General features: G+C 38.1%; 1 protein-coding gene across 2 annotated transcripts; it reads right to left on the bottom strand.

Moving 5' to 3' along the window:
• Positions 1-3,941: 3,941 nt before the first annotated feature.
• LOC115963609 (auxilin-related protein 2-like) lies at positions 3,942-9,620 on the bottom strand. Of its 2 annotated transcripts, none has more exons than XM_031082679.1 (6): positions 8,708-9,620; positions 5,414-7,085; positions 5,203-5,311; positions 4,998-5,095; positions 4,772-4,837; positions 3,942-4,097 (listed from the first exon to the last, which is right to left on the bottom strand). In XM_031082679.1, exons 1-6 carry the CDS (start codon positions 9,367-9,369, stop codon positions 3,957-3,959), a joined length of 2,748 nt encoding a protein of 915 aa, XP_030938539.1. In that variant the 5' UTR covers positions 9,370-9,620; the 3' UTR covers positions 3,942-3,956. The 2 variants fall into 2 exon arrangements, with proteins under 2 accessions (XP_030938539.1, XP_030938538.1); XM_031082678.1 differs by having other exon boundaries at positions 5,203-5,335; positions 8,708-9,619.
• Positions 9,621-12,331: the final 2,711 nt, after the last annotated feature.

Consider the following 12,331-nt stretch of genomic DNA (forward strand, 5'->3'; position numbering starts at 1 on the left):
TTTTCCTCAAATCCTACTATTCCTTTTCACCATTAGAAAACCTATATTACTCTATTTTCTAGCCCTTTCCCACCAAACATTAATCCTAATTTATAAAAAAGCTCATCTCTCCAATCTGATTTTTGCTTCCTTCCTATTAGTCCTACATCACCCCATTTGGTGATGCAGGTTTGGGGATTAAGAAGCTAATGCTTTTTAATCAAGCTTTGTTGGGAAAATGATCGTGGCATTATGGGGAAGAAGAAAATGCATTATGGAGGAAGGTGGTAGATATAAAGTATGGCACTACTTGAGAGGCTCTAAGAAGGTTAGGGACTTTATGTTGGTGAAGGCTTATGAAAGAATATTAGAAGTGGGGAAAGTTTCTCACTGTTTATTAGATATTCTGTTGGTGAGGGGTCTAGAATATGATTTTGCATGATTTAAGCATGATTTGTGGAAAGACAAGACCACTCTTTAGGAGAGATAACCAAGCCTTTACATTATTGCTAGGGTCAAATATGCTAAAGTGGCAGATTACGTGGAGAATAGGAATGGCCGTTTTTATAGGAATCCATTATTCATTAGAGAGGTGCAAGACTGAAATAGAATATATGATTCAATTACTGGATGATGCATATACTACAACATTATGTCACGAGGAGGAAAGACAAACTAGAAAATTGGTATGGCTCCCTTCAAAGACTAAAGGCTTCCAAGTGAATAGTTATTATAAGCAATTGAGAAGAAGTAGGAGAATCTCTTTTTTTTTTTAGACATGGAACCCAACCAAGGCAGGGCCCTTTGGACCCACCCCTAGAAGTAAACCACATATACACAACCCTAATGCCAGAATGGTGTATCAAGTAATCCAGGGTAACTCCTAGTGGGGATTGAACCTAGGATGTCTAGGTGTACAGCTCATCCCAAGCCTTCAACCACTAGGGTGCTCCCTGACAGGTTGAGAGGAGGTAGGAATCTTTTTCCTTGGCAATGTATTTGGAAAGCTCACGTTTCGCCAATGGTGGATTTTTTTTCTTATGGTGTGTATCGTTAGGTAAGATCTTTGACTACAAATAACCTTAAGAAGCAAGGGTTAATCATTATGGATTGGTGCTTTATGTGCAAAAGACAAGGAGAATGGGGTAGGTCATCTCTATCTCCATTGTGCAGTGGCTCAGCAATTGTGATCTCAAAATTTCTGTTTCTTTGATGTGGCCAGTGTAATGCCTTCTTTCATGTTGGAATTATTCAGTTAGAAGGGGTACTTTGGTAAGGGAAGCAATAGGAAGGTACAGAACATTGTTGTTCCCTTGTGTTTAATGCAGTGCATTTGGAGATAAAATAAAATGCTCATTTGCTTTTAGGGGTAAGAGATGCACACGTCAAAGTTGAATTTTTTATTCTTGGAGGCTTTGTATGATCAAACTTTCAATTCTCATCTAAAAATTTCCAAGAGTTCTTGGATACCTTGAGTTTGAATTAACCTTTGTTGTTTTCTTTACTTTATTTTTAAATTTTCATTTGAGCTTTTCCTTTGTATACCTCCCGTGTAATTGAGTTGTGCCCCCTTTAGCACTTTTTTTTTTAATGGATTTTCATTGCTTATCAAAAGCATTATCTCAACACCCTTAACACCAATTCTCAAATACAAAAGGCACAATGGGACAGTCTAACCAAAAAAGCCACAAATCTTAAGCCTACAAAACTGGGATTTCCAACTAGATCCAATAATAAAGACAAAAGACCATAGCTCCCAATGGAGAACGGAAAATATAATTTGGCCCAAGCCTTGTCTAGTGCTAACAAGTGGAGCAGAGTTCAGCTAATCCCCCCCCAACACCCCCCAAAAAAAGGCCAAAAAGAAGAAAAGAAAAAGTCTATAGAAGTGATCTTTCATCACACTATTGCAATTCTCCTCTCTCCTATTATCCGCAAGGTGGCTGTCCAAACAAAGAAAGCAACATTCGGAAGCAATCTATATATATAAGCAACATAATTTCATTAAAAATAACAAAATAAAGCGCAATCCTAGTTCATGGGTGTATACAAATGCCATGGATCTACTCTCCCTCAAAAGTATGCATATTCCACTCTTTCCAAAGACACTACACGAAACAAGGAGCAGTCATCCATATTTCCCCACTATTGAGCTTGCCCAACCTCCTCCAAGAAGCCAACATAGCAGTTACTGAATTGGCCATTACCCAAGTACCACCAAACAAACATAACAGTAGGTCCAACAACTCATCAACTCCCTAGCAATGGGACAATCAAGGAGAAGATAATCCACACTCCCTATTGGATTTGCACATAAACCACCAATCTACAACATTTGGAGATAGTCTTAACACACCTAAACAAAGGTCAGCTGAATTCACTAAAAATCAATGATTGTACACCAACCCCTTAATTTTAATCTCACCAAACGCCTACAAAGTAACAACTTTTTATCTCATACATCCATTCTCATTTCCCCAAAATTTGTTAGATAGAGAATACTAACCTTCCTAACTCCTAAACCTCCAACTTGAGAAGAGAACAAACAAGGCCCCCACAAAGAAAGTCCTCTTTGGTATATAAACTCCACCAGTGACAGACCAAGGCATGGTAACAAAAGACACAAACAAGTATGCAAGTTGGTTTATGTAGACAAAGTAACATACACATTTGAACCAAGTGATATTTGAAATCATGCCCCAAGGCCCACACAAAGAAAGTCCTCTTTGGCATATCAACTCCACCAGTGACAGCCCAAGGCATAGTAACAAAAGTAACATACACTTTTGACAGTAGATTTCCTTTTAGCCTGCCAATCTCTTCTCTCTCATCTTAACCTCAAAATTCTAGATCATAATAGCTTCGTAAATAGAGCCTAATGGTAAGCCCGAAAAAGTCATTTGAAGAGAGCTGACCTTACAAAATAATGTATCAGCACTTACAAAAAAAAAAAATGTATCAGCAATCTCCCCAACACCAACCACCCCAATCAATACCATAACCCTTTACTGAACAGATTTTTAGGCCAAAAGAACCTCAAAGAAAAGAAGGAAATGCTCTAGTTATCTAAGTTGCTCTAGATGTGAATTGTGACCCCACTAAAATTAATGGTATTGTCCACAAATAGAATATTAGAAATAATAATCTCAGGTTTATCAAAGGTCTTCAGCTAATCATTGCTATCATAATATTCAGGTCCTACACCACACAAAAGAAATAGAGAGGGGGAGAGTAAGAATGGGGGAAAATTCGCTATACAAAGACTCTATATCTTCCAAAGAAACCAACAGCTTGGACATTCACCAGGAATAAATCTCCCTGCGTGCATACATGCAAAATTACATATCCATTTCAATATCATTCTCACTGATCATATCACTATCAACTAACTAACATGGGCAGATCACCATAGGTAAGGCATATAAGCTTTGAAAGAGAATTGTTTTATTGTCTTAAACTCATCGTTGGTAACTACAGGGACATAGAACATTCAACAAATCAAATCCCTAAATTCAACATGATGAATTCATTTTATACATAGATCACAAATTTTCATTTGCATCAAACACTAAAACAATAAGAAGGTGAATGACATGCAGCTAGAAAGCACTTTGTTAATCAATTCAAACAGCAGCAAGCTGAGGGTGATAGAATTTGCTATTTGAACAAGCACACAACTTGGCCAAGGAATTTTGAAGAAACAAAACAGTGCTGCACCTATGTGTTACATAAAAAATTACTGTATTAAGAGGAAGCAGGCCAAAATACTTCTAGGCAATCAATTGATGTTATATGAGAGGCATAAAAGAGCATGAAGGAATATAGATAATGATAACATATATTATCAACAAACAAACAAATACACACACACATATATATATAATATAAGAATCATACATATTGCAAATCCAAGTAAAAAGCATGCGCACAAACACACACACATATAATGTACAAAGAGAACGCAATCCAAGATACTACTAAGCATTAATTGATGTCAGATAAATGGAATATAGATCACAAAAACATACATATTGCATAGTTGAGAGCAAAGCACGCAAATTCCCCTCTTTCCCTGAAGCCCAACGCTTGATCTCAGCATCCAGTGTTTCCGCAATCCTCTGAAACCATGCATGACAGTATTGCACAATTAATAAGGACTACAGTAACTTCACATGAGTTTCAGTACAGCCTAGCATCTAAGACACACAAAAGCAATGAAACAACATGTGTACATGTGTGCGTACAGAATATGACATGCACTGAACGAAGAAAATAAAATACAGCAATCCATACAACTATTATATTTTTTTTTTAATAAGTAAAAAATTATTAAAAGACTAGAGAGCACCACCAAGTACACCATATGTGTACTTGAGAGGCACCAAAAATAAAAATTACAAAAAAAAAAAACAATTTTATAATTAATAATCATAAAGATGCAGTGTTGATCAATGGCATTTTTCACTGAACTAGAATAAAGATGCAATGTTGATCTGTGCAACAATGTTATTAAAAAAAAAAAAAGGCACAAACCAGCCTAGTCAGTCCTATTTGGTTCAGTTTTAGGTTTATAAAATGAAAATCATTTAAATCTAACTATATATTTCCCATAAATCAGGCCTACCCATTCATAAAATGATGGGATGGCAAGGGTGTGTAGTCATCACCATTAACATTTTTTTTGGAAAAAGAAAGGGGGAGGGAGGGAGGGGGGGGGGGGGGGGGGTGGGTGGCACAAAACAAAAACAAATGAGAAAATTAGAACATTTGATAGGAAACAACAGGTACTTACATGTCTCTCGGCTTGATCCCTCTGAGTTTGAAGGTCCCTCTCATTCTTCTCAGCTAGTGCTTTAGCCTAAAATGCAGACAATAATAACAACTTCAGTGACACTGCACTGATAATAAACACATCGAATGAACCATAGCCACCATTTAGTCCAAGTGGAATATGTACTTTAAACCCATCCTGTATACAAGGGGACAGAGAATAAATTAGTCTAGTGACAGACACATACCGCACGCTCCTGGGTCCTCTGGTGGCGTTCCAACCTGGCTCTTCGTCTGTCTTCATTTTCTCCTTCAACATCCTGGAACTCCCCAGATGATGGAGCAGCTTTCACCCAGAAATAAAAATAATAAAACATCCAGCAGCAAAATGAGATAGGAGACCACAAAAGAAGTAATATCACTACGTTATTACTAAAGCTGCGTTCAAACTACCTCCAAAAATTGACGAAAGGTCGTCAACAATATTTGTTGCTGAATTTGCTTTCCTAATGTTTGTGGAAACTGTTGCAGATTTTCTCGCGACTTCAGGTTCTTGCCTGTTCTGAAATTGGGAATCAAATGGTTCCTGAGATATACAATCAGGAATTCAGCAACCCAAAATTGCATGCTAAAGTAAATATATGTTTCAACCTCAAATACTCACCGAAGGGTTATTCCTAGGCCTTGGCGCACTGCTGGCTCGACCCATGCTAAAGAAGGATTCAAGATCATTTTCATTCTTTTGTTGGTTCATCCTCGCAGCAGCTGCAGCCCTTTCTCGAGCCTCTGCTGCAGCCCTTTCTACAGCAGCTCGTTCTGCCCTTACTCGTGCTTCGGCTTCAGCCCTTGCTACTGCAGCTCTCTCCTTTGCTTCTGTTGCAGCCCTTTCAGCCCTCTCCTTTGCATCTGCAGCTGCCCTTTCACGGGCTTCAGCTTGTGCTCTCTGGACAGCAGCCCTTTCAGCACGCTCTCGAGCTTCAGAATTTGCCTTCTCAACGGCAGCTTTTTCAGCTCTTAGGCGAGCATCAATAGCAGCTCTTTCACGTGCCTCCCTAGTAGCCCTTTCCACAGCTTGCCTCGCTCTCTCCCTTTCCTTCTCAAGCCTCCTCTGTTCTCTCTCCTTCTCCTCCCTTTCCCTCTCAATTTCCCTAGCTCTCTCCCTCTCCTTCTGAAGTCTTTTTTGTTCCCTCTCTTCCTCTGCCCTTTCTCTCTGCAACCGTTCACGGTCTATCCTTTCTGGTTTCTCTCTTAATACTCTCTCATCTTGCGTAGTTCTCTCATCTTTTTCAAACTGCACAGTATCTCTACTTCTAGCAGCTTTTGTACTCTCTCTCTCCCTTACTTCCCTCGCATGTCTGAATTTAGCCTCAGCTCTATCCATAGCCTCCTTCATGGCAGCGGCAACTGAGTTCATCTCCAATTCTTCACTAGGAACACCATTTGCTCTCTCATCAACATTATTTTGACTCCTACCCATGGCAAAGTCATCAAGGTCATCAAAGGGAGATGCAACTGAGTCACTCGCTGCAGCAGAAGCTGACTTGGGACCCTGAGAGAATCGAGCAGAATTCGGGAAAGAATTGTACTCATTCATCTTTCTTGAATTTGTGTAAGCAGGGGAACCTGATCTTCCCCTTGAATTTGAAACCTGTACTGGCCTGGGGGGAGGGGGCCTTGAAGGTGGTGGAGCATTCGTGGGTTGTGTGAAAAGAGGAATCTCTGATACAGTCAGCCATACATCTTCCGATGATTCCAAATTTTCTTCAGATCTAGGAGACATATCTACATGAACATTTGCCTCATTAGAACTAGCATTTACATAGGAAGGGGGAGAAGCTGTTTGACCAAAAGATTTATGAGAATCAGATGAAAATGTTGGCATGTCGAATGGGGTCTGATGAGACTCCTGATCACTTTGAACAGGTGTTTTCCTCTGTGAGTGACTTTCAGGACTTCTCACAGACGTTCTTTGAATTGATTCTTTACTAGTGGAAGTTCTGTTCCAACTTGCATTCGTATCTGTCCTTGAAGGACTCTTGTCCTTCCCCCTGTTACTCCTCTCTGCTGAAAATGCTGGTACAGATTTCCCAAGGCCTTCAAAGGGGTCAGCATCATCATTTGCTCCTCCATTAGCAGCAGAAAAATCCTCACTTTTTGTGCTTCGTGAATTATTGAGCTTACTAATTTCTTCTAATGGATCAACAAAGTGCTCAGGAGATGAAACAACAGGATGTGAAGTTGATTCTAATATTTTAAAGGGGTCTTCCACGTCGCTGGAGGGAGATCTAGCTGCATTGACAGTTGGTTCTGAGGACCAGCTGGTCTCTGAAGTTGGCCTGTGAAAAATGCAACATGGTGCTAATGCATAAATCAACTAATACAGCTACATTACAGCAAATATGTAGATAAATATTGGCATATACTTACACAAGATATTACAGTATATAATGAAACCAACGGAGTAAAAGGTATTACATAACACTGTTACTAATTTTTCTTTCTTGTGTTTCAATAAGTACATACTAGTACTTATCAAAAAAAAAATGTAAATACTAGTGTTAACTAGAAAATATTGGTGAATGTTACCGTGTCTGTCCCATTTCTACATAATCTCAGTCATTATATTCACGTGATTACAGAGATTGGACGCATCAAAGACTGACTAGCATGTTAATGCCAAAGAAAAGGATAGTGAATGTCAAAAGTATCTCAAACATAATTTTCATTGGGTGACACTTTTTTCTTTTGATAAGTAAATGATGTGACACATAATGACATAAAGGACACTAAAGACTCTTCTATCCCAAAGAAAGATGCTTGTTCATGTTGGATGCCATGATACAGGAATTGACTTTATACCAAAAGACATTTTAATAAATTCATTGTTAACATGGAGGCATAAAAAAACAACCAACAACAACATACCATGCAGTTACTGACTGTATAATCCTGTTTTGTGCATGTAAGTGCATTTGTCCATTTTTATAGTTCTACCATCCCAATTAACCGCAACGCCCACAAATCACAAAAAATTTATGATTAATCATCTTCAAAAGGTTCCAACATGGTTATTGACACTGAATGCTATCTCCAATGATTGCAGGAGACATAAAATTTCCTCCAAAAATCTCAAGTTCCAAACATGTACCTTCCACAATCACAGAAATATATTTACAAACCAAAGTTTATATCTGATACAGAATATACAGAAATTTCTTTTCTTCTCCTTGATTAAAAAAATAAAATAAATCCCACAATACAAGTAAACTTGAGTAATTAGAGCGTGTTAGTAATTGGATTACACAACTTGATAACCATCTCTCTTCTATTTTTCGGTTTGTCTTTTCTTTTTCTTCTTTGAGGGGGAGGGAATTCTTGAACTGCACGTCTTGGGAGGAGGAATCGATGTAACATTGAACAGAACCCAACCTTTACCAAGCAAACACACTATCCTTCTCCAGTTTACGCATATATTTAAACAACATCAGCTGGCGATTTTCCTTATTATTTCAAGTGCCCTCTCAAATGACTTCTCTTAGTTCATTAGAAATTTTCACTATTCTCCAACCCATTTTTTTTCTATTTATTTACTTTACATTGAATGAAATCAAATACAATATGTTTTCCAGAATTTCCTTTGTCAAATCCAACCTCAACCCACAAATCAAAATCCAAATCAGATGCTACCCATAATCCAATTCCACTCCACCAGTAGTTAGCTCTAAACCCAATTAACTATTACCACAAAAATGTCAATCGAATCACACATAAAAACCAATATAACAGCTATATAGTTCAAAATTCAAACCCAACAAATTCAACTATGCAAAATAAACTTAGCTAATCAGCAAAATGCCAATCAAATTCCACATCAAAACAGATACGAATCAAACTAAAGCCAAAGAAAAAACTTAATTGTTTCAAATTGAAGATCAGTAATCTTAGTTAGAGCAATTACCTTTCACTAGGAACCCTAGAACCACCGAAGCCAGGTAGCAAATCATCGAAATCCGGCACACTCTTCTTCTCCTCCCTCTGCGATCGCTTTACATTTACGCCCGAACCCTTTGACTCACGCTCCACCTTCCCGAATCCCCCTAGAAGATCGTCAAACGCATCGCTCCCGCTCCCAATCCCGCTACCGCTCCGTTTCGGCGGCGATGAAGCTGCAACCGATGTGAAAACGTCTTCGTACTTCGCGTTTGCCGACGAGCTCTTGAGCCCGGGGACTCCGTCAAAAATGTCATCATCGTAAACCGGCTTGTCGTAGACAGGTGGAGGAGGCGCCGACGATGAAGACGAAGACTTCACCGGAGCACCGGAATCGCGAAACATATCGAAATTGAAGGAGGAAGAAGTCGTGGTGGTGGTGGCGTCCAATTTGGGGGCGTAGCGAGCGGAGCCGAAGAGATCGCCGAATCCGGAACCGAAATCTTGGGATTTCTGCTGCGGGTTGGCCGTGAAGAGAGAATCGCGATCTTCGAAGGAATTGGAGGAGGAGCGAGGACGCGTTGACGATCCTCCGATGGTGGAGGTGGATTTGGAACCGGCCATCGGAGCCGATTTGCCTTGGGGTTTGAAGCCGAAATCGGAGGCTAATAGGCCCTCGAAGTCGTTCATTTCGGCCGGAATTTCGGAGGGCAAAATCGGAAAAAGGAAACGAAAATTTTCAGATCTGAGGTATAGGAGAGAAATGAAGAGATCTGAATTTGATTTTGATATTGACAAGGTCCAAGCATACAGTGAAGAGATATAGAGAGATAGAGAGGATTGGAGTTGTTAGCTCCAAGGCCTTCTTCCCTTCTTCTTCTTTATTCCTTTTTTTTTCTTTTGTGTGTGTTTTTTAGTTTTTGAATTGTATTCCTTTTCTTTCTTCTTCTTTTTTTTTATTTTTTTTATTTGATGGTTTGGTTTGGTGGTGGTGAAAAATAATGTTGGGAGAGAGGGGAAAGCAAAGCATAGGCAATGCGTCTATTTTTGGGTTAAAAGGTACATGGTGTTAGAAGTTTTATGAGAAAGAAGCCACACCAAACCTTTCAAATAATATCTAATTTATCTACTACTGCCATTTCTTTATTCCTTTTTTTTTTTCTTTTTTAATTTGCTGTGGATGGGTTTTGTGTTTACCTGTTGGCATGTTTATTGATTTTTTTTTTTTTTTTTTTTAGATTTAGTATATTTATGGTTTGAATGATTCTCTCAATTTTCACATCACACCAAAGCAAAAATGTGTGACTTTCAATTTTTTAAAGATGACCGATTATATGCTTGTCCTTTTTAAAAATAGTATTCTTTTGGTCAATATGGAAAGTATCATTTGGTGCTAAGCTAACCGAGGAAAAAAGCAAAAGAAATACCAAAAACAAACAATATTACAGTGAAAAAATATAGGGGAAGTGCATTATCTCAAAATAAATAATGACACAATAGCAGTAAAAACTCTAATTTTTTTTCTTTTCTTTTTTATGTGGGGTTATATCATCAATTCACACATTAAATTTGTGAAATCACTAATTATTTTATTGTTTCTAACAAGGTTAAATATAGTTAATATTCTTAAGGTTTGGGTTAGGTCCAAAATTTTTCAAAATTGACTAATTTGATCCCTAATCTTCGTGAAAGCGGAGAAAAACGAGTAACGGTTTAGGAACTAAGTTGATTAGTTTTGAAAAGTCTTAAATGTAACTAGTATTAGCCCAAAATTCAAGAGTGTTAACTATATTTTATTCTTTCCAAAAAAAAATTTATTTTACTTTTTTATTTTTATTTTTTCCTTTTTAGAAAAACAAGATAAAAATAGTTGATTAACTTATTTGTAAGGACAGAACCAGATTTTAAACTAGGGAAATGCATACCCAAAAAGGAAAAAACTTTGTTGAAGAAATGGTTAATAACCTCATACACCATCCCATTCCTAATGATGATGCCCTCTTTGTTGTAACCATGTGTAATATTCTAGGAGCCAGAGTTTGATCTATTTGAATTAGTATGTGATATACTTCTTCTTCTTCTTCTTCTTTTTCTTTTTTTTGAGAAAGAAACCATCTTGTGTGTATTATTCAAGATGCTAGTAAATCAGCATTAACAAAGCCAACTATATCTAGGAGAATAGACTCCAACCAAATAGAAAGCGGAAAAGAAAAACGAGCTCTTCTAGCTAAAGCATCTATTACAGCATTACCTAGCCTAAGTGTATGAGAGAGCGACCAACTCTTTAAAGAGTTTAAATGGGACAGATTGTCTATGAGAAGATGACCAAGAGCTAAATTAAACATGTTTCCATTTTTTTGAGCATTGATGAAGATTTTAGAGTCTCCTTCAAGGATGGAATTATTCAAGCCAACCTCCTTGATGAAAGAAGCAACATGCCTTGCTGCCATCAGTTCCAAAACAGGTACAAAGTAGGGATTTTGGATTTTTTATTAGAAAGGGAGGCCACCACTTTACCCCTTGAGTTCCGGATGACCACCCGAATTTTGGCTTCCCTTGAGTCCTCAAAGACAGTGCCATCAAAGTTTGTCTTGTAACAATTGCAGTTTGGGGGCTTCCATTTGACCATTCTGAGTAGCTTAGGCCTTGTTTGGATTTTTTTTTTTCCCATCACTCATCACTCCTCACTCAATTTCCGTCACTCGTCACTCATCACTCATCACTCAAAATACCCCAATTTCTATACCCCACCCGTTTGGCAAATATTTTCAGAATTTCATCACCCAATTTTTTTGTATTTTCTGTGGGACCCACTCTTCTTAAAACCACCAACAAATAAACAGTATTAAACGCCACCCAAAAAATAAAAAAAAAATCTCTCTACCTCCTCCTCCTCTTCTTCTTCTTCTTCTTCTTCTTCTTCTTCTTCTTCTTCTCTCAAACGCTCTCTCTGTGTGTGTGGTTCGTGGTCCAATAGATCGAAAATGGGTCCGATCGTTTTGACTCAGCTAGCAACGGGTCTGGGTGTGTTAGCCAGAGTAGCCTTGGTCAAATCAGTCATGGACCAGAAAAACATGGCTGGCTTGTTTCCGAGGTGCCCATGTTCTGACAGCAACAACCGATCGTTTCCAACATTCTACTCCTTAAAAACTTTGAAACCCACCACAGCCACAACAGCAACAACATCAACATCAACATCAAAAATTGGAGATTGTTTGAGAAGTGTGGGTTTTTTTTTTTTTGGGAGAAATCTGGGTTTGGTGATGCTTTTTTTTTTTTTTTATGATTGAGAAGTGTGGTTGATTGTTTGCAACCAAACCCAAAAACCCAATGAAAAGGAAAGAAAAGAAGAAGAAAAAATCCAAGCCCAGAAACCCAGTGAAAAGGAATGGAAAAAAAAGAAAAAAGAAAGAAAAGGAAGGGAAAAAAAAAAAAAAAAACGAACGAACTGAGATGAGAAAGGCGAAAAGGAAGAAAAAAAAGAAAGAAAGGCCGAACAGAAGAACAGAGAAAGAAGAAAGAAAAATGGAGAAGAAAGGAAAAAAAAAATGAGAGTCAAAAGTTGCGGCTGGTGGGTCCTGTGTATGTTTAATTACGAAAATGCCATTGAAAACAGAGTTATAGAAACTGAAAACAGCTAAAATGAGTTTTC

This window comes from Quercus lobata, chromosome 10 (assembly GCF_001633185.2).
Source record: "Quercus lobata isolate SW786 chromosome 10, ValleyOak3.0 Primary Assembly, whole genome shotgun sequence".
Lineage (NCBI taxonomy): Eukaryota > Viridiplantae > Streptophyta > Magnoliopsida > Fagales > Fagaceae > Quercus > Quercus lobata.

Coding starts and splice junctions, on each gene's coding strand:
- LOC115963609 (XM_031082678.1), bottom strand. CDS start 9,369: ATGAACGACTTCGAGGGCCTATTAGCCTCCGATTTCGGCTTCAAACCC. Junction 7,086..8,707: donor TCTAGGGTTCCTAGTGAAAG/GTAATTGCTCTA, acceptor CATTTTTCACAG/GCCAACTTCAGAGACCAGCT. Junction 5,336..5,413: donor GGCCTAGGAATAACCCTTCG/GTGAGTATTTGA, acceptor TGTATATCTCAG/GAACCATTTGATTCCCAATT.